Here is a 23105-nt window from a genome sequence, read left to right as displayed (position 1 = left end):
TTCTAGTTCAGTTCTAGTTCAGTTCTAGTTCAGTTCTAGTTCAGTTCTAGTTCAGTTCTAGTTCAGTTCTAGTTCAGTTCTAGTTCAGTTCTAGTTCAGTTAGTTCAGTTCTAGTTCAGTTCTAGTTCAGTTCTAGTTCAGTTCTAGTTCAGTTCTAGTTCAGTTCTAGTTCAGTTCTAGTTCAGTTCTAGTTCAGTTCTAGTTCAGTTCTAGTTCAGTTCTAGTTCAGTTCTAGTTCAGTTCTAGTTCAGTTCTAGTTCAGTTCTAGTTCAGTTCTAGTTCAGTTCTAGTTCAGTTCTAGTTCAGTTCTAGTTCAGTTCTAGTTCAGTTCTAGTTCAGTTCTAGTTCAGTTCTAGTTCAGTTCTAGTTCAGTTCTAGTTCAGTTCTAGTTCAGTTCTAGTTAGTTCTAGTTCAGTTCTAGTTCAGTTCTAGTTCAGTTCTAGTTCAGTTCTAGTTCAGTTCTAGTTCAGTTCTAGTTCAGTTCTAGTCAGTTCTAGTTCAGTTCTAGTTCACAGTTCTAGTTCAGTTCTAGTTCAGTTCTAGTTCAGTTCTAGTTCAGTTCTAGTTCAGTTCTAGTTCAGTTCTAGTTCAGTTCTAGTTCAGTTCTAGTTCAGTTCTAGTTCACTTCTAGTTCAGTTCTAGTTCAGTTCTAGTTCAGTTCTAGTTCAGTTCTAGTTCAGTTCTAGTTCAGTTTAAGTTCAGTTCTAGTTCTGTTCTTGTTCTGTTCTAGTTCTGTTCTAGTTCCGTTCTAGTTCTGTTTTAGTTCTGTTCTAGTTCTGTTCTAGTTCTGTTCTAGTTCTGTTCTAGTTCTGTTCTAGTTCTGTTCTAGTTCAGTTCTAGTTAAGTTCTAGTTCAGTTCTAGTTCAGTTCTAGTTCAGTTCTAGTTCAGTTCTAGTTCAGTTCTAGTTCTGTTCTAGTTCTGTTCTAGTTCTGTTCTAGTTCTGTTCTAGTTCTGTTCTAGTTCTGTTCTAGTTCTGTTCTAGTTCAGTTCTAGTTCAGTTCTAGTTCAGTTCTAGTTCAGTTCTAGTTCAGTTCTAGTTCAGTTCTAGTTCAGTTCTAGTTCAGTTCTAGTTCAGTTCTAGTTCAGTTCTAGTTCAGTTCCAGTTCAGTTCTAGTTCAGTTCTAGTTCAGTTCTAGTTTAGTTCTAGTTCAGTTCTAGTTCAGTTCTAGTTCAGTTCTAGTTCAGTTCTAGTTCAGTTTTAGTTCAGTTTTAGTTCAGTTCTAGTTCTGTTCTTGTTCTGTTCTAGTTCTGTTCTAGTTCTGTTCTAGTTCTGTTCTAGTTCTGTTCTAGTTCCGTTCTAGTTCTGTTCTAGTTCTGTTCTAGTTCTGTTCTAGTTCTGTTCTAGTTCTGTTCTAGTTCTGTTCTAGTTCTGTTCTAGTTCTGTTCTAGTTCAGTTCTAGTTCAGTTCTAGTTTAGTTCAGTTCTAGTTCAGTTCTAGTTCAGTTCTAGTTCAGTTCTAGTTCAGTTCTAGTTCAGTTCTAGTTCAGTTCTAGTTCAGTTCTAGTTCAGTTCTAGTTCAGTTCTAGTTCAGTTCTAGTTCAGTTCTAGTTCAGTTCTAGTTCAGTTCTAGTTCAGTTCTAGTTCAGTTCTAGTTCAGTTCTAGTTCAGTTCTAGTTCAGTTCTAGTTCAGTTCTAGTTCAGTTCTAGTTCAGTTCTAGTTCAGTTCTAGTTCAGTTCTAGTTCAGTTCTAGTTCAGTTCTAGTTCAGTTCTAGTTCAGTTCTAGTTCAGTCTAGTTCAGTTCTAGTTCAGTTCTAGTTCAGTTCTAGTTCAGTTCTAGTTCAGTTCTAGTTCAGTTCTAGTTCAGTTCTAGTTCAGTTCTAGTTCAGTTCTAGTTCAGTTCTAGTTCAGTTCTAGTTCAGTTCTAGTTCAGTTCTAGTTCAGTTCTAGTTAAGTTCTAGTTCAGTTCTAGTTCAGTTCTAGTTCAGTTCTAGTTCAGTTCTAGTTCAGTTCTAGTTCAGTTCTAGTTCAGTTCTGGTTCAGTTCTAGTTCAGTTCTAGTTCAGTTCTAGTTCAGTTCTAGTTCAGTTCTAGTTCAGTTCTAGTTCAGTTCTAGTTCAGTTCTAGTTCAGTTCTAGTTCAGTTCTAGTTCAGTTCTAGTTCAGTTCTAGTTCTAGTTCAGTTCTAGTTCAGTTCTAGTTCAGTTCTAGTTCAGTTCTAGTTCAGTTCTAGTTCAGTTCTAGTTCAGTTCTAGTTCAGTTCTAGTTCAGTTCTAGTTCAGTTCTGGTTCAGTTCTAGTTCAGTTCTAGTTCACTCTAGTTCAGTTCTAGTTCAGTTCTAGTTCAGTTCTAGTTCAGTTCTAGTTCAGTTCTAGTTCAGTTCTAGTTCAGTTCTAGTTCAGTTCTAGTTCAGTTCTAGTTCAGTTCTAGTTCAGTTCTAGTTCAGTTCTAGTTCAGTTCTAGTTCAGTTCTAGTTCAGTTCTAGTTCAGTTCTAGTTCAGTTCTAGTTCAGTTCTAGTTCAGTTCTAGTTCAGTTCTAGTTCAGTTCTAGTTCAGTTCTAGTTCAGTTCTAGTTCAGTTCTAGTTCAGTTCTAGTTCAGTTCTAGTTCAGTTCTAGTTCAGTTCTAGTTCAGTTCTAGTTCAGTTCTAGTTCAGTTCTAGTTCAGTTCTAGTTCAGTTCTAGTTCAGTTCTAGTTCAGTTCTAGTTCAGTTCTAGTTCAGTTCTAGTTCAGTTCTAGTTCAGTTCTAGTTCAGTTCTAGTTCAGTTCTAGTTCAGTTCTAGTTCAGTTCTAGTTCAGTTCTAGTTCAGTTCTAGTTCAGTTCTAGTTCAGTTCTAGTTCAGTTCTAGTTCAGTTCTAGTTCAGTTCTAGTTCAGTTCTAGTTCAGTTCTAGTTCAGTTCTAGTTCAGTTCTAGTTCAGTTCTAGTTCAGTTCTAGTTCAGTTCTAGTTCAGTTCTAGTTCAGTTCTAGTTCAGTTCTAGTTCAGTTCTAGTTCAGTTCTAGTTCAGTTCTAGTTCAGTTCTAGTTCAGTTCTAGTTCAGTTCTAGTTCAGTTCTAGTTCAGTTCTAGTTCAGTTCTAGTTCAGTTCTAGTTCACTTCTAGTTCAGTTCTAGTTCAGTTCTAGTTCAGTTCTAGTTCAGTTCTAGTTCAGTTCTAGTTCAGTTCTAGTTCAGTTCTAGTTCTAGTTCAGTTCTAGTTCAGTTCTAGTTCTAGTTTAGTTCTAGTTCAGTTCTAGTTCAGTTCTAGTTCAGTTCTAGTTCAGTTCTAGTTCTGTTCTAGTTCTGTTCTAGTTCTGTTCTAGTTCTGTTCTAGTTCTGTTCTAGTTCTGTTCTAGTTCTGTTCTAGTTCAGTTCTAGTTCAGTTCTAGTTCAGTTCTAGTTCAGTTCTAGTTCAGTTCTAGTTCAGTTCTAGTTCAGTTCTAGTTCTAGTTCAGTTCTAGTACAGTTCTAGTTCAGTTCTAGTTCAGTTTTAGTTCAGTTCTAGTTCAGTTCTAGTTCAGTTCTAGTTCAGTTCTAGTTCAGTTCTAGTTCAGTTCTAGTTCAGTTCTAGTTCAGTTCTAGTTCAGTTCTAGTTCAGTTCTAGTTCAGTTCTAGTTCAGTTCTAGTTCAGTTCTAGTTCAGTTCTAGTTCAGTTCTAGTTCAGTTCTAGTTCAGTTCTAGTTCAGTTCTAGTTCAGTTCTAGTTCAGTTCTAGTTCAGTTCTAGTTCAGTTCTAGTTCAGTTCTAGTTCAGTTCTAGTTCAGTTCTAGTTCAGTTCTAGTTCAGTTCTAGTTCAGTTCTAGTTCAGTTCTAGTTCAGTTCTAGTTCAGTTCTAGTTCAGTTCTAGTTCAGTTCTAGTTCAGTTCTAGTTCAGTTCTAGTTCAGTTCTAGTTCAGTTCTAGTTCAGTTCTAGTTCAGTTCTAGTTCAGTTCTAGTTCAGTTCTAGTTCAGTTCTAGTTCAGTTCTAGTTCAGTCTAGTCGTTCTAGTTCAGTCTAGTTCAGTTCTAGTTCAGTTCTAGTTCAGTTCTAGTTCAGTTCTAGTTCAGTTCTAGTTCAGTCTAGTTCAGTTCTAGTCAGTTCTAGTTCAGTTCTAGTTCAGTTCTAGTTCAGTTCTAGTTAGTTCTAGTTCAGTTAGTTCAGTTCTAGTTCAGTTGTCTAGTTCAGTTCTAGTTCAGTTCTAGTTCAGTTTTCTAGTTCAGTTCTAGTTCGTTCTAGTTCAGTTCTAGTGTCAGTTCAGTTCAGTCGTTTCTAGTTCAGTTATAGTTCAGTTCAGGTATAGTTCAGTTCAGTTCTAGTCAGTTCTAGTCAGGTCGTTAGGTGTCTAGTTCAGTTAGTTCAGTTTCTAGTCCAGTTCTAGTTCAGTCTAGTCAGTTCTAATTCAGTTCTATTCAGTTCTAGTTCAGTTCTAGTTCAGTTCTAGTTCAGTTCTAGTTCAGTTCTAGTTCCTTTCTAAGTTCAGTTCTAGTTCAGTTCTAGTTCAGTTCTAGTTCAGTTCTAGTTCATTATGTGCATTTCTAGTTTTTTTTTTTCGTTCTAGTTCAGTTCTATTTCAGTTCTAGTTCAGTTCTAGTTCAGTTCTAGTTCAGTTTAGTTCAAGTTCTAGTTCAGTTCTAGTTCAGTTCTAGTTCAGTTCTAGTTCAGTTCTAGTTCCAGTCTCTAGTTCAGTTCTAGTTCAGTTCTAGTTCAGTTCTAGTTCAGTTCTAGTCAGTTCTAGTTCAGTTCTAGTTCAGTTCTAGTTCAGTTCTAGTTCAGTTCTAGTTCAGTTCTAGTTCAGTTCTAGTTCAGTTCTAGTTCAGTTCTAGTTCAGTTCTAGTTAGTTAGCTTCAGTTCTAGTTCAGTTCTAGTTCAGTTCTAGTTCAGTTCTAGTTCAGTTCTAGTTCAGTTCTAGTTCAGTTCTAGTTCAGTTCTAGTTCAGTTCTGTAGTTCTAGTTAAGTTCTAGTTCAGTTCTAGTTCAGTTCTAGTTCAGTTCTAGTTCAGTTCTAGTTCATTTCTAGTTCAGTTCTAGTTCAGTTCTAGTTCAGTTCTAGTTCAGTTCTAGTTCAGTTCTAGTTCAGTTCTAGTTCAGTTCTAGTTCTTTTCTAGTTCTGTTCTAGTTCTCTTCTAGTTCTGTTCTAGTTCTGTTCTAGTTTTGTTCTAGTTCAGTTCTAGTTCAGTTCTAGTTCAGTTCTAGTTCAGTTCTAGTTCAGTTCTAGTTCAGTTCTAGTTCAGTTCTCGTTCAGTTCTAGTTCAGTTCTAGTTCAGTTCTAGTTCAGTTCTAGTTCAGTTCTAGTTCAGTTCTAGTTCAGTTCTAGTTCAGTTCTAGTTCAGTTCTAGTTCAGTTCTAGTTCAGTTCTAGTTCAGTTCTAGTTCAGTTCTAGTTCGGTTCTAGTTCAGTTCTAGTTCAGTTCTAGTTCAGTTCTAGTTCAGTTTCTAGTTCAGTTCTAGTTCTTTTCTAGTTCTGTTCTAGTTCTCTTCTAGTTCTGTTCTAGTTCTGTTCTAGTTTTGTTCTAGTTCAGTTCTAGTTCAGTTCTAGTTCAGTTCTAGTTCAATTCTAGTTCTGTTCTAGTTCAGTTCTAGTTCAGTTCTAGTTCAGTTCTAGTTCAGTTCTAGATCAGTTCTAGTTCAGTTCTAGTTCAGTTCTAGTTCAGTTCTAGGTTAGTTCTAGTTCTGTTCTTGTTCTGTTCTAGTTCTGTTCTAGTTCTGTTCTAGTTCCGTTCTAGTTCTGTTTAGTTCTGTTCTAGTTCTGTTCTGTTCTAGTTCTGTTCTAGTTCTGTTCTAGTTCTGTTCTAGTTCTGTTCTAGTTCTGTTCTAGTTCTGTTCTAGTTCTATTCTAGTTCTGTTCTAGTTATGTTCTATTTCAACTTACGCTTGTTCCTCATTGTGTAAACACTGCACCAATTCATTACGCTTATCAACAATTGCCACCAATTTTTCCAAAAGCACACGTTCCTTCTCACGTTGAGCTTCAGTTTTACGCCAATCTTCCACAGATTGGGCAGCACGAAGTTCCTCCTTTAGAAGATTATACTTGTGTTCCAATTCACATTCTTTTTCACTATAATAAAAACAATGATTAGTAAACGTTTTAGAACATTTGAAATAAAAAACTTACTGTAAATTCAATTGCATTTGACGTCGGATTAAAGCATTCTTTTTATTAACCAAAGTAAACCATTGAGATAACAGCTGCTCCTCCGTTTCTTCGGTAACTAAAGGTTTTGGAAAACGGAAAGTGTAAATTAAATAAGTAACAAACATTTTTTTTTACATTTTTACTAAAATAACTGTACAATTATTAAAAAGAACTATTAACAACTAAAGCAGTTTTTAGGCATGTTAAAAAAACATTGATTAATGATGAGTTTAGTGGATTTCTTAATTTATTAGAGAGATAAAAAAACGTAACGAAAAGTAAGAAACGCAGTTAATTTACACACATTTAAAAATGGTTTTAATGTCATGATACAACGAAATAATTAATAAAAATATGTATACAGAATGTTATATGGTTTTGGGTTGTCTTGTTTTTTAAGGACACTACTTTAAAAGGCTGCAGCAAAAAGCTGAAATATGTTTTTTTTTAATTTGTTTTAATTATTAAAAGTTTAGTGCAGGCTTTAAGCTTGCTTTTAGTTTATTTTAATCAGTTTAGTTTTTGCTACAGAAAGCAAAGCGCAGCAGCAGCACAAAACTAAAATTGTGTAAACATTATGAAAAACATTTACCGCCACCACATTTGCTTCTACTTCTTGATCTTCTTTGGGAGGTGGAACGTCTTCTATGACGTCTTTTCACTACCTGTTCTTGGTGTTCTTGTTCTTCTTCATCACTACAGATTTTGAAATTATCACAAGAGGAATGATTGGACGAAGCTGAGGATAATATACTATAGGGTTGTGTTGAGGTAGCAGTTATCATTGTTGCGGATAATGATGATGTATTATGATTTATGTTATCATTGTTATTATTATTATTTAAATAACTATTATTTTTACAGTTACTATTATTATTATGTCGTAAATGTGTTGTTGTAGTTGATGGTTCTGGGGGTTCGTGATGATGCAACTCAACAACACAAGATTGTGAACGTTGTCTTTTTATATTGGGATGTTGACGTTTACGCAAACGTCTAGTATTACCAACTACATGAGGTCTTAAATGATCATTATTATCATCATCATCACTTGAAATTGAGGATGAAGAGGAAGCTGTAGATGAATCTGTGCTACCCGTGGGCGTAAGCGACAGTTCACCATTTTCTATATCTAATAATTTAATGCGTATAGTTTCACCACCACCAATACTATTACGTATTAATCTAATAAATGAATTTGATTTAGTTCTATTATTACTTGGTTTGCCGCCCATAACAGCACGCAATTTCTTCTCCAGACTGTTGGCCTTTTGATCCACCGCCACTTGCTCACGTTCCAGCGCCTCTAATTCGGATTGTATATAAGACAGTTTCTCGCCCTAAAATAAATTTATATTAAAATATCTATTTGTTTTACATAAATGATTTTCTTACCATATTCTCGGTCTTTGGTGTTGCTATTCTATCCATGACATTATTGAAAGATTGTAAAGTACTGCCACCATTGGTTAAACTTATTCTATGACTAGGACTTAATTTATTTAGATTACTACTACTGTCATTATCACGTGGTGGTGTTATTCTCTTCGTTGGCGATAGCTGTTGTTTCGGTGATGTCGAAACATTCTCCTCTAACTCTAAAGTGTTGTTGATCGGTGAAATCGTGCGTTCTGAGGTGAAATTGTAGCGTTTTGGTTTTGTGGGTGAGGTTGGACTTTCCAAACTGCTGTTATTAGAGGATTTGTTGCGTGTTTCGAGTATTAAACGTCTGGCTTGTTCACGTAAACGTTGTTGACGTTCCTCCTGTATTGAAAAGTTTAAATGAGATTTTAATCAATCTTGTTATTTAAGTTTAAAGTAAATTTGTTGGTTGTCAGTTCTAGTTCAGTTCTAGTTCAGTTCAAATTCAGTTCTAGTCAGTTTAGTCCATTTCTAGTTTAGTTCTTGTTCAGTTTAAATTCAGTTCTAGTTCATTCTAGTTCGTTCTAGTTCAGTTCTTAGTTCAGTCATTAGTTCAGTTCTAGTTCAGTTCTAGTTCAGTTCTAGTTCAGTTTCTAGTTCAGTTCTACGTCAGTTCTAGTTCAGTTCTAGTTCAGTTCTAGTTCGTTCTAGTTCAGTCTAGTTCAGTTCTAGTTCAGTTCTAGTTCAGTTCTAGTTCAGTTCTAGTTCAGTTCTAGTTCAGTTCTAGTTCAGTTCATAGTTCAGTTCTAGTCAGTTCTAGTTCAGTTCTAGTTTCAGTTCTAGTTCAGTTCTAGTTCAGTTCTAGTTCCGTTCTAGTTCAGTTCTAGTTCAGTTCTAGTTCAGTTCTAGTTCAGTTCTAGTTCAGTTCTAGTTCAGTTCTAGTTCGTTCTAGTTCAGTTCTAGTTCAGTTCTAGTTCAGTTCTAGTTCAGCTCTAGTTCAGTTCTAGTTCCGTTCTAGTTCAGTTCTAGTTCAGTTCTAGTTCAGTTCTAGTTCAGTTCTAGTTCAGTTCTAGTTCAGTTCTAGTTCAGTTCTAGTTCAGTTCTAGTTCAGTTCTAGTTCAGTTCTAGTTCAGTTCTAGTTCAGTTCTAGTTCAGTTCTAGTTCAGTTCTAGTTCAGTTTAGTTCAGTTCTAGTTCAGTTCTAGTTCAGTTCTAGGTTCTAGTTCAGTTCTAGTTCAGTTCTAGTTCAGTTCTAGTTCAGTTCTAGTTCAGTTCTAGTTCAGTTCTAGTTTAGTTCTAGTTCAGTTCTAGTTCAGTTCTAGTTCAGTTCTAGTTCAGTTCTAGTTCTGTTCTAGTTCAGTTCTAGTTCAGTTCTAGTTCAGTTCTAGTTCTAGTTCAGTTCTAGTTCTAGTTCAGTTCTAGTTCTAGTTCAGTTCTAGTTCTAGTTCAGTTCTAGTTCAGTTCTAGTTCAGTTCTAGATCAGTTCTAGATCAGTTCTAGATCAGTTCTAGTTCAGTTCTAGTTCAGTTCTAGTTCAGTTCTAGTTCAGTTCTAGTTCAGTTCTAGTTCAGTTCTAGTTCAGTTCTAGTTCAGTTCTAGTTCAGTTCTAGTTCAGTTCTAGTTCAGTTCTAGTTCAGTTCTAGTTCAGTTCTAGTTCAGTTCTAGTTCAGTTCTAGTTCAGTTCTAGTTCAGTTCTAGTTCAGTTCTAGTTCAGTTCTAGTTCAGTTCTAGTCAGTTCTAGTTCAGTCCTAGTTCAGTTCTAGTTCAGTTCTAGTTCAGTTCTAGTTCAGTTCTAGTTCAGTTCTAGTTCAGTTCTAGTTCTGTTCGAATCCAGTTCTAGTTCTGTTCGAATCCAGTTCTAGTTCATTTCTAGTTCAGTTTTGGCTCAGGTGTTAAAATTATTAAAAAACTTTAATAAAACAAAACTTTTTTAACAAAAGCTTAAGAAAAACCAACTTAAAATCATATTAAATTAAAACAAATGAAGTGAATATGATAACTTTTACTTACATCATGATTATTTTTATCATTTTGAGAAATTCTTAATTTCTCCATCATGATACGAGCCTTTTCACTTTGTTCTTTATGACGTGATAAAATTTTCTATAAAAAAATAAGCGCCAACAAAATAATAATAAATAAAACAAATTAAAGCCAAACAAAAGCTATAAATAAAACTCAATACGATTAATAAATTAATAATGATAAAAAAACAAAAGCTAAGCTGTAAATCAAATAAACAACTCAACAGTATAAAAAAGGAAACAAAATTTAAATCAGAAGGTATAGAATACCGGTGCTCCCTACTTACATTTGTGGTATTAGGATCTAAAGCTGTGGGCGAAGAGGGTTCTTTGACCGGTTGTTGTGCATTAAAGGATATATTCTCTTGATTTGAAGAGTTAAGTTTCTCCAGTTCCTCATTAGTGTCGAGAGAAACATTATTATCCTCGATTAAAGGCGACGAAGGAGTATTAACGGCCAGATTACTCAAATTCGAATGTTGAGAAGCATTTATGCTATTCTTATCCTTGTGGGTGGGTGACAATACCTTACCCAGTATACTCTTCGAACCGGAAAGTATTAAATTCTTAACATCTTTTTTGGCGGTAGGCGATAACTGGGATTTATTATTGTCGAGGCCAAAGATATCGTCATCCAAAGAATTCTGATGCAACAGTTGTGCTTTCAAATGTGATAAATTGAGTAAATTTTGTGATGATAAATTGTCGGTTTTATAATTGCCAATAACATAACTGGATTCATCAGAAGTGGGACCTAACGGTGGAGAGAGGAAGAATATAAATTTTATTAATTTGTTTGTTTATTTTTCTCAGTTGAGTTTTATGCATTTCAATTAATTTACCAATTTGTTCAATTTGTAGTTGTTTGCCGGTGAAATGAGCACGCAATTGATGTAAATACGTCATAACGGCCAATTTATCGGGTACGGCCAATAAACTCATATCACGTGGCTCAATGACACGTGGTATACCCAATGATTCAGCCGCATCAAAGGCAATACGACAATTACCCACCACATCGTGTGGTGTTAGTTTAGACATGTCTCTGTGGGGAAAATTTTAAAAAAGGAGTTATAAAACCTTTGTTGTTTTTGTTGGTATAATATTTGAACTCACATTAGATTGGGTTCAAAATGATGTATAATGGCACAGAAAGCCATGCCATTACGCCAACTGGTGGTCAGATTGGTAACCTTAACATTGGGATAATCTTTGGTAACTTCTTTGCACCATTCAAGTAAATCTTGTCCGGGAGTATTTTCTTTGAGTATAATCTTTTCCACCGGTTTTAAGGATGAATTATTTGTGTTATTAGTGGTTAGCTGTTGCGAACTCACTGTTAGATAACCATTCGTATTAGAGGTATTTGTATTATTGGTATTATTTGCTGTTGGTGCCGTGGGTACCGGGGAAGGTTCTATATTCTCATAGGATTTCTTTAAATTCAATGGTTGTAACTCAGGACGTTTATTTTCGCTTGTTTGTTTAGTGGCAACTTCCTTGGGGGAGTCTTTAGTTAAAGCGTTATCTTGATTTGAGGAGTTTGTGGTTTTTCCATTAACATCCTGAGTTTTATTATTCGTGGTTGTGTTTGTTATTAGCATAGTTGTAGGCGTTTTAGTTTTATCTTCTATAGAAAGTTCCGTGGCGGTTACAGTGGATTCATTGAGTGTGGAATCAGGAGATTTTATTTTCTCAAATGAATACTCCAAAGAGCTGAAAGAATCTTGCTCTTTTGGTGGCTGGTTTCCCAACTCTTTGGTTTGTTGCTCATATTCCTCGGGGAATTTTAAACCTTTACGCACTTTTTGCTCCAACTTAACCACATCTTCAGATTTCTTTTCATTCACTTTGGTTATGGGTGTTGAGGTAACCATTTTCATAGGTTTCATAAAATCTTTTTTCGTTGCTTTATCCGCTAATTGTTCATCGCTAGGAACTTTTTGTGTCGATGACGGCAGTGTTGTGGCAGCCGTTGTTGTTGTTGCTGCTGCAGCACTTGGTGTTTTTAATAAATCCTCTTTGAAATCATCATCAATATCATCATTATTATGCTCATCATTCATGGGTGAATAAGGATATTTATCTGATTCAAGTTCAAAATTTATATTATTAACTTCAGCCAATGGAGTTGGATCTTCTGACAAAGAAGGTACTACACATTTACATATACACACACACACACACACAGACAATAAAACATCGAATTGTTGTTTTTTGTGTTTATATGGGATTTGAGTTTTTTTCATGGATTTTACATTATATATGGGGTTTTTTTTTGGAATTTTATTACGGGACAACAACAGTTTTTATTACGTTTAAATACAAAACACATAACACAAAATAAGTTAAATAGTAGTTATATATAGTTGTTGATAATGTAGAGTAGTGGGCCAGATTGTTTTATTAATTTTGTTTTTAGTTGTTTTTTGAATTTAGAATTTTTAGTTTTTTCATTTATATAAAAGGGATAAAAGAGAATAAAAAAAGTAGAACAAATTTACAATTAACAATTAAATTAAAGTTAATTAACTATACTGTTACTAGAGTTACTACAAGTATTAGAAATTAAAAGTAAATTGTTTATAAAGAAACTACTATTGTTATAAAGTCGGAGAACAATTGGTTATACCTACAGACTTAAATCTATAATAACTGCAGCTATGCTAGAAGACTGGGAGCAATGTTTAAAAACTCCCATTAAAGGATACCTAATTCTTAATTTAGTTTTTAAGTCCGATATACTTATTTACTTAAACACTCAAAGCATATTTTTAAGCACAAAATGCTTAAAGCAATGGTAAAAAAGCGATTTGCGTGAGCCTGGACAATTCCATTATAGAACTATATTCATTTTAATTTCAATTCTACTTCAATCCTAGTTAGTTCTAGTTCAGTTCTAGTTCAGTTCTAGTTCAGTTCTAGTTCAGTTCTAGTTCAGTTCTAGTTCAGTTCTAGTTCAGTTCTAGTTCAGTTCTAGTTCAGTTCTAGTTCAGTTCTAGTTCAGTTCTAGTTCAGTTCTAGTTCAGTTCTAGTTCAGTTAGTTCAGTTCTAGTTCAGTTCTAGTTCAGTTCTAGTTCAGTTCTAGTTCAGTTCTAGTTCAGTTCTAGTTCAGTTCTAGTTCAGTTCTAGTTCAGTTCTAGTTCAGTTCTAGTTCAGTTCTAGTTCAGTTCTAGTTCAGTTCTAGTTCAGTTCTAGTTCAGTTCTAGTTCAGTTCTAGTTCAGTTCTGTTCAGTTCTAGTTCAGTTCTAGTTCAGTTCTAGTTCAGTTCTAGTTCAGTTCTAGTTCAGTTCTAGTTCAGTTCTAGTTCAGTTCTAGTTCAGTTCTAGTTCAGTTCTAGTTCAGTTCTAGTTCAGTTCTAGTTCAGTTCTAGTTCAGTTCTAGTTCAGTTCTAGTTCAGTTCTAGTTCAGTTCTAGTTCAGTTCTAGTTCAGTTCTAGTTCAGTTCTAGTTCAGTTCTAGTTCAGTTCTAGTTCAGTTCTAGTTCAGTTCTAGTTCAGTTCTAGTTAAGTTCTAGTTCAGTTCTAGTTCAGTTCTAGTTCAGTTCTAGTTCAGTTCTAGTTCTAGTTTAGTTCTAGTTCAGTTCTAGTTCTAATTCAGTTCAGTTCTAGTTTCAGTTCTAGTTCAGTTCTAGTTCAGTTCTAGTTCAGGTTCTAGTTCAGTTCTAGTTCAGTTCTAGTTCAGTTCTAGTTCAGTTCTAGTTCAGTTCTAGTTCAGTTCTAGTTCAGTTCTAGTTCAGTTCTAGTTCAGTTCTAGTTCAGTTCTAGTTCAGTTCTAGTTCAGTTCTAGTTCAGTTCTAGTTCAGTTCTAGTTCAGTTCTAGTTCAGTTCTAGTTCAGTTCTAGTTCAGTTCTAGTTCTAGTTCAGTAGTTCTAGTTCAGTTCTAGTTCAGTATTCTAGTTCAGTTCTAGTTCAGTTCTAGTTCAGTTCTAGTTCAGTTCTAGTTCAGTTCTAGTTCAGTTCTAGTTCAGTTCTAGTTCAGTTCTAGTCAGTTCTAGTTCAGTTCTAGTTCAGTTCTAGTTCAGTTCTAGTTCAGTTCTAGTTCAGTTCTAGTTCAGTTCTAGTTCAGTTCTAGTTCAGTTCTAGTTCAGTTCTAGTTCAGTTCTAGTTCAGTTCTAGTTCAGTTCTAGTTCAGTTCTAGTTCAGTTCTAATTCTAGTTCAGTTCTAATTCTAGTTTAGTTCTAGTTCAGTTCTAGTTCTAATTCAGTTCTAGTTCAGTTCTAGTTCAGTTCTAGTTCAGTTCTAGTTCAGTTCTAGTTCCTAGTTCAGTTCTAGTTCAGTTCTAGTTCAGTTCTAGTTCAGTTCTAGTTCAGTTCTAGTTCAGTTCTAGTTCAGTTCTAGTTCAGTTCTAGTTCAGTTCTAGTTCAGTTCTAGTTCAGTTCTAGTTCAGTTCTAGTTCAGTTCTAGTTCAGTTCTAGTTCAGTTCTAGTTCAGTTCTAGTTCAGTTCTAGTTCAGTTCTAGTTCAGTTCTAGTTCAGTTCTAGTTCAGTTCTAGTTCAGTCTAGTTCAGTTCTAGTTCAGTTCTAGTTCAGTTCTAGTTCAGTTCTAGTTCAGTTCTAGTTCAGTTCTAGTTCAGTTCTAGTTCAGTTCTAGTTCAGTTCTAGTTCAGTTCTAGTTCAGTTCTAGTTCAGTTCTAGTTCAGTTCTAGTTCAGTTCTAGTTCAGTTCTAGTTCAGTTCTAGTTCAGTTCTAGTTCAGTTCTAGTTCAGTTCTAGTTAGTCGAGTTCAGTTCTAGTTCAGTTCTAGTTCAGTTCTAGTTCAGTTCTAGTTCAGTTCTAGTTCAGTTCTAGTTCAGTTCTAGTTCAGTTCTAGTTCAGTTCTAGTTCAGTTCTAGTTCAGTTCTAGTTCTAGTTCAGTAGTTCAATTCTAGTTCAATTCTAGTTCAGTTCTAGTTCAGATCTAGTTCAGTTTTAGTTCAGTTTTAGTTCAGTTCTAGTTCAGTTCTAGTTCAGTTCTAGTTCAGTTCTAGTTCAGTTCTAGTTCAGTTCTAGTTCAGTTCTAGTTCAGTTCTAGTTCAGTTCTAATTCAGTTCTAATTCAGTTCTAATTCAGTTCTAGTTCAGTTCTAGTTCAGATCTAGTTCAGTTCTAGTTCAGTTCTAGTTTAGTTCTAGTTTAGTTCTATTTCAGTTCTAGTTCAGTTCCAGTTCAGTTCTAGTTCAGTTCATTTAACATAAAAGTCATATGATTTCTTTTTGAAGGTTTTACCTAAAAAAACCAAACTGTTCTCATTTACTTCTATTCACTACAAAATAACAAATCAAATTTTATACATAAAAGTTTATAAAATATATAAATCAAATACATACTACTATATATAGTTGTTATAAGTATATATTTGTACGTTTTATATTTGCAACATTTATAAACAAAAAACAATTAAATAATAATAATAAAATACTGTAGAGACGAAAACAAAAACTTACCACTCAAAGGCGTAGGTAAATCCATGCAACCATTTAGACTGGTAGTCATTTGTTCCAATTGTTGAGTGAAATCATACAAATGATCAGATATATCAGCGGAATTTTCCAAATCTGGTATATCTTCTAAATCATCCAAAGGAGCTACATCACAGTTATTATTGACAGACATTAAGGAAACCACACTTTGCATGTCTTCATCGCTAAGAGGGAAAGATTAAGAGTAAATGTTTTAATGAAATATATTTTTTTGTTATTTTTGTAAATTAAACTTACGTAGCTTTGCCTTCACGCAAAAATACACAACTTATGGTCAATTCTAATTCGGCTGCTGTCACTTTACGTGATACCGGTTTTAGACTTAAAGTAAAACTTTGTTGCGTTGACTCAATACTGGCATATTTACGCATATTTATATTGGCATTGGCTAAAACACGCTTTTTACCCATGGGAGTTATCTTTAAAAGGGAAAATTGGAAATGAACATTTTAATTAGAATTTTAAGATAAGAAACAGTTTGTTTTATAGCTAAAGGTATTTTTAAAATTATGAAAATTTTAAAGGCAATTTAAATGATTTAATGATTTTTTCCTTTTATGATTTAAATTTTTTAAATATTTTTCACTCTTTAAACATTTTACAAAGAGTTTGTGTTTCGGCATGTTGCCTAAACATGTATGCTTTGTATTTTTCTCTACACATTTATTTCCGTTTTAAATGTTTGGTGTGTGACCAAAACTAATTGTCTAACAAACATAGAAGAAACATTTACATTTTTCAAAACTTAAGCCGTTTAACAAATATGGCCAACGGCCTAAAGACAAGCAAATACAATTTTGCTCCAACAACAATTACCACACTCATAGATACAATTCTATAGCCATAAAAACAAAATATTTTATAAAATCGATTTTTTGTAATAAAACGTGCTTTTTTTTCTATATATTATTTTATAACCGTTTTTTTGCAATAGAAAAGAAATAAATATATGCACAAAAACTATCTACTTGATTTTTATATTCATTTCAACATGAGAAATTTTCCGCTTTTCAATTTTGTTTTTCATCAAGTTTAAATTGTAAGTAATAATATTTTAACACCTACACATGCCTCCAGCCGCGCACATGCAGATATGTGGTGTAATTTTTTAACTTTATGTCTTGAGGAAAAAGTGAATGTTGTGAATATCATAAAGGCTGGAGTGGGAATGGTGAGGCTCCTCAAAAATCAAGTAAGCATTTAAAATAATAATACTTTTGGACAGATAAGTTTTCAGTTCCAGTTCAATCCTAGTTCAATTCTAGTTCAAGTCTAGTTCAATTCTAATTTTCTTCTACTTTAATTCTATTTCAGTTCTAGATGCGTTTGTTGTAGTTTAGTTGTAGTTCAGCTGTTGTTCTATTTCAGTTCCAGTTCGGTATTAGTTCAGTTCCAGTTCAGTTCTTGTATAGTTTTTGTTGTATCAGTTGCAGTATAGTTCTAGTTCAGTTGTAATTCAGGACTAGTTCAGTTGTAATTCAGGACTAGTTTAGTTCTAGTTCAGTTCTAGTTCAGTTCTAGTTCAGTTCTAGTTCAGTTCTAGTTCAGTTCTAGTTTAGTTCTAGTTCAGTTCTAGTTCAGTTCTAGTTCAGTTCTAGTTCAGTTCTAGTTCGGTTCTAGTTCAGTTCTAGTTCAGTTCTAGTTCAGTTCTAGTTCAGTTCTAGTTCAGTTCTAGTTCAGTTCTAATCAGTCTAGTTCAGTTCTAGTTCAGTTCTAGTTCAGTTCTAGTTCAGTTCTAGTTCAGTTCTAGTTCAGTTCTAGTTCAGTTCTAGTTCAGTTCTAGTTCAGTTCTAGTTCAGTTCTAGTTCAGTTCTAGTTCAGTTCAGTTCTGTTCTAGTTCTGTTCTAGTTCTGTTCTAGTTCTGTTCTAGTTCTGTTCTAGTTCTGTTCTAGTTCTGTTCTAGTTCTGTTCTAGTTCTGTTCTAGTTCTGTTCTAGTTCTGTTCTAGTTCTGTTCTAGTTCTGTTCTAGTTCTGTTCTAGTTCTGTTCTAGTTCTGTTCTAGTTCTGTTCTAGTTCTGTTCTAGTTCTGTTCTAGTTCTGTTCTAGTTCTGTTCTAGTTCTGTTCTAGTTCTGATCTAGTTCTGTTCTAGTTCTGTTCTAGTTCTGTTCTAGTTCTGTTCTAGTTCTGTTCTAGTTCTGTTCTAGTTCTGTTCTAATTCTGTTCTAGTTCTGTTCTAGTTCTGTTCTAGTTCTGTTCTAGTTCTATTCTAGTTCTGTTCTAGTTCTGTTCTAGTTCTGTTCTAGTTCTGTTCTATTTCTGTTCTAGTTCTGTTCTAGTTCTGCTCTAGTTCTGAACTAGTTCTGTTCTAGTTCTGTTCTAGTTCTGTTCTAGTTCTGTTCTAGTTCTGTTCTAGTTCAGTTTTAGTTCAGTTTTAGTTCTGTTCTAGTTCTGTTCTAGTTCTGTTCTAGTTCTGTTCTAGTTCTGTTCTAGTTCTGTTCAGTTCTAGTTCTAGGTTTGTTCTAGTTCTGTTCTGTTCTTAGTTCTTTCTAGTTCTGTTCTAGTTCTGTTCTAGTTCTGTTCTAGTTCTGTTCTAGTTCTGTTCTAGTTCTGTTCTAGTTCTGTTCTAGTTCTGTTCTAGTTCTGTTCTAGTTCTGTTCTAGTTCTGTTCTAATTCTGTTCTAGTTCTGTTCTAGTTCTGTTCTAGTTCTGTTCTAGTTCTGTTCTAGTTCTGTTCTAGTTCTGTTCTAGTTCTGTTCTAGTTCTGTTCTAGTTCTGTTCTAGTTCTGTTCTAGTTCTGTTCTAGTTCTGTTCTAGTTCTGTTCTAGTTTCTATGTGCTGTGTTCTAGTTCTGTTCTAGTTCTGTTCTAGTTCTGTTCTAGTTCTGTTCTAGTTCTGTTCTAGTTCTGTTCTAGTTCTGTTCTAGTTCTGTTCTAGTTCTGTTTCAGTTCTGTTCTAGTTCAGTTCTAGTTCTGTTCTAGTTCTGTTCTAGTTCTGTTCTAGTTCTAGTTCAGTTCTAGTTCTAGTTCTAGTTCTAGTTCTGTTCTAGTTCTAGTTCTGTTCTAGTTCTGTTCTAGTTCTGTTCTAGTTCTAGTTCTAGTTCTGTTCTAGTTTCTGTTCTAGTTCTGTTCTAGTTCTGTTCTAGTTCTGTTCTAGTTCTGTTCTAGTTTCTGTTCTAGTTCTGTTCTAGTTCTGTTCTAGTTCTGTTCTATTTCTGTTCTAGTTCTGTTCTAGTTCTGTTCTAGTTCTGTTCTAGTTCTGTTCTAGTTCTGTTCTAGTTCTGTTCTAGTTCTGTTCTAGTTCTGTTCTAGTTCTGTTCTAGTTCTGTTCTAGTTCTGTTCTAGTTCTGAGTTCTGTTCTAGTTCTGTTCTAGTTCTGTTCTAGTTCTGTTCTAGTTCTGTTCTAGTTCTGTTCTAGTTCTGTTCTAGTTCTGTTTCAGTTCTGTTCTAGTTCAAGTTCTAGTTCTGTTCTAGTTCTGTTCTAGTTCTAGTTCAGTTCTAGTTCTAGTTCTAGTTCTGTTCTAGTTCTAGTTCTGTTCTAGTTCTGTTCTAGTTCTGTTCTAGTTCTAGTTCTAGTTCTGTTCTAGTTCTGTTCTAGTTCTGTTCTAGTTCTGTTCTAGTTCTGTTCTAGTTCTGTTCTAGTTCTGTTCTAGTTCTGTTCTAGTTCTGTTCTAGTTCTGTTCTAGTTCTGTTCTAGTTCTGTTCTAGTTCTGTTCTAGTTCTGTTCTAGTTCTGTTCTAGTTCTGTTCTAGTTCTGTTCTAGTTCTGTTCTAGTTCTGTTCTAGTTCTGTTCTAGTTCTGTTCTACTTCTGTTCTACTTCTGTTCTAGTTCTGCTCTTGACAATTTTTATGAGAAATAATCCATAACCTGTTGAAGGCCCCCATTATTAAACTTAAATGCCCATTCCATACTCTGTACGTTTAATTTTTTCATATTAAATCGAAAGTACTTTTGCTTTCATTTAATCATAAACAGTCCTTCCGCTATTCATTTCAATGCGTTGATGTCTTTTTTCAGTTTTTTTTTTGTCGTTTGTCTCGCACAAACTTTTAGTTGGTGTTAAAGAAAACCTTAAACAAAAATATTAATGCGTGGAGGCGGTTTTGTGTCTGCAAATGTCACTATTAATTAAAGAATTAAATTATATATTTTTTTTGTAAAATATGATTAAATTACAGCATGATATGAAAATAAAAACAAATTAATCATACAATTAAGTTAAAGAGAAAAGAAGAGAAAAACAAAGAAATTTAAAAAATTTATTTACTTAAAACATGAACCATTTGAAAGCAACAATTTCATTACTTAATGAATACATATTGCCAAGGTCTTATGGTGAAATTCGAAACTTTTTTTGAAATATAGATTTTCGTCCTTTTTTAAATATGTATTTAGTTTTGGGAAATTTGTTTATATTTTTGTACTATTTGCAGCCTAGGGAGGATGGGGTTTAACCTTTGGCAACAATTATTCATTTAATTGTGGTTTTGAGGTTGAATTTTTTCGTTTTTTGCTTGGTTTGTTGAAGTGTAAAATGCTGTTATTGTTGACAAGAAAATTAGAAAATTATATACAAATGTTAATGGCAATATTTCAAGGTAAAATTTGTTTAAAAAGGGAAAAATGTAAAAAAATATGTTTTTGAATAAAATCAATAAAACTACATATTGCTTTTAACAAAAATACATTAATGCACTGAAAAAGGATATTATTTTCTACAATAAAAACTACTGACCTTAAACAATTTTTAAACAACAGTTGTAACAATAAAGGTGCTTAAGTGAAATCAAGTTTTAAGAATCTTTCTTTTCAAGTTTTCTTAAAAACAAGAAATGAAAGTGTTTTCAAGAACAATGCTGCTCAGAATTTAAACAATGTTGCTTTAGAATTTTATGTATAAAATGCTTTTGTGTTTATATTTCCATAACGAGTTGTTGTCATTAGATATTTTAAATTAGTTGAGTTTGCTTTTCCAGAAAGATAATGCTCACTCACACTCTCTAATAAAGTGCTTTCTTTAGAAACAAACAATGTGTGCAAAGTTTTATAATTAATTATTTTCTTTATGTGCAAGAACTATAAATGAGACAGAAAATAATCTAAAACAGAATAAAGAAAAAAAGAAAAAACTTCTTTTTCCCAAAGCTCTTTCTAAACTCCTTCAGTTTTAGGCATTAGGATTTTGTGTTTTAAAAAATTTCACTTTTTAAAATATTACGTAGTACAGAGCGTATGATTAATATTAATTATTGAGGTATTACAAGATATGAAAGTTTTCTATAAAAGCTTTAAATTAAAGTTTTCCAGAAAAAAGAAAGTTTTCTAGAGAAAAGCTTTCGATTAAAGTTTTTTCTTCTAGCTGAAAGATTAAGATGAAAGTTTTCTTGAGAAAAGCTTACGATGCAAGTTTCCTAGAAAAAAGCTTTCTATGAAAGTTTTCCGGCTAAAAGCTTACGATGGAAGTTTCCTTTCGAAAAATAAGTGAAGAAACCTTTTTATAGAAAAGTTTGTGAATGAAAGTTTTCTATAGAAAAGTTTGTAAAGGAACGTTTTCTATAGAAAAGTTTGTAAAGGAACGTTTTCTATAGAAAAGTTTATGAATGAAAGTTTTCAACAGAAAAGTTTGTGAAGGAAAGTTTTCTATAGAAAAGATTGTGAACAGTTTTCTATAGAAAAGCTTTCGATTTAAGTTTTCTATAGAAAAGCCTTCGAGAAAAGCTTTCGATTTAAGTTTTCTATAGAAAAGCTTTCGATTTAAGTTTTCTATAGAAAAGCTTTCGATTTAAGTTGTCTATAGAAAAGCCTTCGACTTAAGTTTTCTATAGAAAAGCTTTCGATTTAAGTTTTCTATAGAAAGCTTTTGATTTAAGTTTTCCATAGAAAAACTATCGATTAAAGCTTTCAATAGAAAAGCTTTCGATTAAGTGTTTTATAGAAACATTTGATTAAAGTTTTCTATAGAAATGCTTTCGTTATCTACAGAGGAATTCTTCCAAGGAAAAGCTTTCGATGAAAGTTTTCGCTGAAGGTTTTTAATAAAAAATGCTTTAATAACAGTTTAAAGCAATTTTGAACCATCGAATTTTTGTTTTCACTGTAAAAAAGTTCGTTTTGAAATACGAATAAAAATTATAAAAAAGATCCCACCCTAATAAAAAAACTTATAATAAAGTGTATAATAAAACTTTATAGTTTCTTTTGCGGATTTAACAAAAAAAAATCATAGTCTTAACTGCAAAATTTATTTCCTAACTTGTTTTTTTACGGCAAAACTTAAACAGTCCAACAGTCTCTTAAGAAAATAAAGTTCTTCTGTCTTTTTTCACACAGTCATTATTCCACACCAATTCCACAGATTCCTTTATGGTGTAAACATAATTACCTTAATTTCATACTTATTTCAGTTTAAGCTTTTAAAGAGGCATAAATTTAAAACGTTTATGTGTAGAAACCTAAAATTAACCCTCATTTAATATTTTAATTTTGTCTGTCATTATTTATAGAACGATGATGATGAACTAGTTTTTAAACATTTCATGACAGACAACAAACAAAAAAACACATGAAATCATACAAAATAAATAAATGACTTAATATGTAGGTACCAGGGATGGAACTGAATTAGAACTGAACTAGAACTGAACTAGAACTGAACTAGAACTGAACTAGAACTGAACTAGAACTGAATTAGAACTGAACTAGAACTGAACTAGAACTGAACTAGAACTGAACTAGAACTGAACTAGAACTGAATTAGAACTGAACTAGAAACTGAACTAGAACTGAACTAGAACTGAACTAGAACTGAACTAGAACTGAACTAGAACTGAACTAGAACTGAACTAGAACTGAACTAGAACTGAACTAGAACTGAACTAGAACTGAACTAGAACTGAACTAGAACTGAACTAGAACTAGAACTGAACTAGAACTGAACTAGAACTGAACTAGAACTGAACTAGAACTGAACTAGAACTGAACTAGAACTGAACTAGAACTGAACTAGAACTGAACTAGAACTAGAACTGACTAGAAGAACTAGAAACTGAACTAGAACTGAACTAGAAAGAACTAGAACTGGAACTAGAACTGAACTAGAACTGAACTAGAACTGAACTAGAACTGAACTAGAACTGAACTAGAACTGAACTAGAACTGAACTAGAACTGAACTAGAACTGAACTAGAACTGAACTAGAACTGAACTAGAACTGAACTAGAACTGAACTAGAACTGAACTAGAACTGAACTAGAACTGAACTAGAACTGAACTAGAACTGAACTAGAACTGAACTAGAACTGAACTAGAACTGAACTAGAACTGAACTAGAACTGAACTAGAACTGAACTAGAACTGAACTAGAACTGAACTAGAACTGAACTAGAACTGAACTAGAACTGAACTAGAACTGAACTAGAACTGAACTAGAACTGAACTAGAACTGAACTAGAACTGAACTAGAACTGAACTAGAACTGAACTAGAACTGAACTAGAACTGAACTAGAACTGAACTAGAACTGAACTAGAACTGAACTAGAACTGAACTAGAACTGAACTAGAACTGAACTAGAACTGAACTAGAACTGAACTAGAATTGAACTAGAACTGAACTAGAACTGAACTAGAACTGAACTAGAACTGAACTAGAACTGAACTAGAACTGAACTAGAACTGAACTAGAACTGAACTAGAACTGAACTAGAACTGAACTAAACTGAACTAGAACTGAACTAGAACTGAACTAGAACTGAACTAGAACTGAACTAGAACTGAACTAGAACTGAACTAGAACTGAACTAGAACTGAACTAGAACTGAACTAGAACTGAACTAGAACTGAACTAGAGCTGAACTAGAACTGAACTAGAACTGAACTAGAACTGAACTAGAACTAGAACTAGAACTGAACTAGAACTGAACTAGAACTGAACTAGAACTGAACTAGAACTGAACTAGAACTGAACTAGAACTGAACTAGAACTGAACTTAGAACTGAACTAGAACTGAACTAGAACTGAACTAGAACTGAACTAGAACTGAACTAGAACTGAACTAGAACTGAACTAGAACTGAACTAGAACTGAACTAGAACTGAACTAGAACTGAACTAGAACTGAACTAGAACTGAACTAGAACTGAACTAGAACTGAACTAGAACTGAACTAGAACTGAACTAGAACTGAACTAGAACTGAACTAGAACTGAACTAGAACTGAACTAGAACGAACTAGAACTGAACTAGAACTGAACTAGAACTGAACTAGAACTGAACTAGAACTGAACTAGAACTGAACTAGA

General features: G+C 33.5%; 1 protein-coding gene across 10 annotated transcripts in view; it reads right to left on the bottom strand.

Moving 5' to 3' along the window:
- Positions 1–23105, bottom strand: part of LOC119603509 (EH domain-binding protein 1) — a 59057-nt gene that overhangs the window by 1879 nt on the left and 34073 nt on the right. For 3 of the 10 annotated variants that reach the window (XM_037955541.1, XM_037955542.1, XM_037955543.1), the window contains exons 4-13: positions 15107–15288; positions 14834–15033; positions 10528–11566; positions 10254–10456; positions 9699–10165; positions 9398–9490; positions 7422–7790; positions 6889–7366; positions 6006–6102; positions 5760–5948 (exon numbers count right to left, since the gene is read on the bottom strand). In XM_037955541.1, the coding sequence (XP_037811469.1) occupies positions 5760–5948; positions 6006–6102; positions 6889–7366; positions 7422–7790; positions 9398–9490; positions 9699–10165; positions 10254–10456; positions 10528–11566; positions 14834–15033; positions 15107–15288 (3317 nt within the window). The remainder of the gene's footprint in view (positions 1–5759; positions 5949–6005; positions 6103–6888; positions 7367–7421; positions 7791–9397; positions 9491–9698; positions 10166–10253; positions 10457–10527; positions 11567–14833; positions 15034–15106; positions 15289–23105) is intronic. The other 7 variants (XM_037955549.1, XM_037955544.1, XM_037955545.1 and 4 more) reach the window with 7 other exon arrangements.

Source organism: Lucilia sericata, unplaced genomic scaffold (genome assembly GCF_015586225.1).
Source record: "Lucilia sericata isolate MDLA Ls3-8-SP2 unplaced genomic scaffold, ASM1558622v1 Contig000310F_arrow, whole genome shotgun sequence".
Classification (NCBI taxonomy): Eukaryota; Metazoa; Arthropoda; class Insecta; order Diptera; family Calliphoridae; genus Lucilia; species Lucilia sericata.
This window is presented reverse-complemented; position numbering and strand designations above follow the sequence as displayed.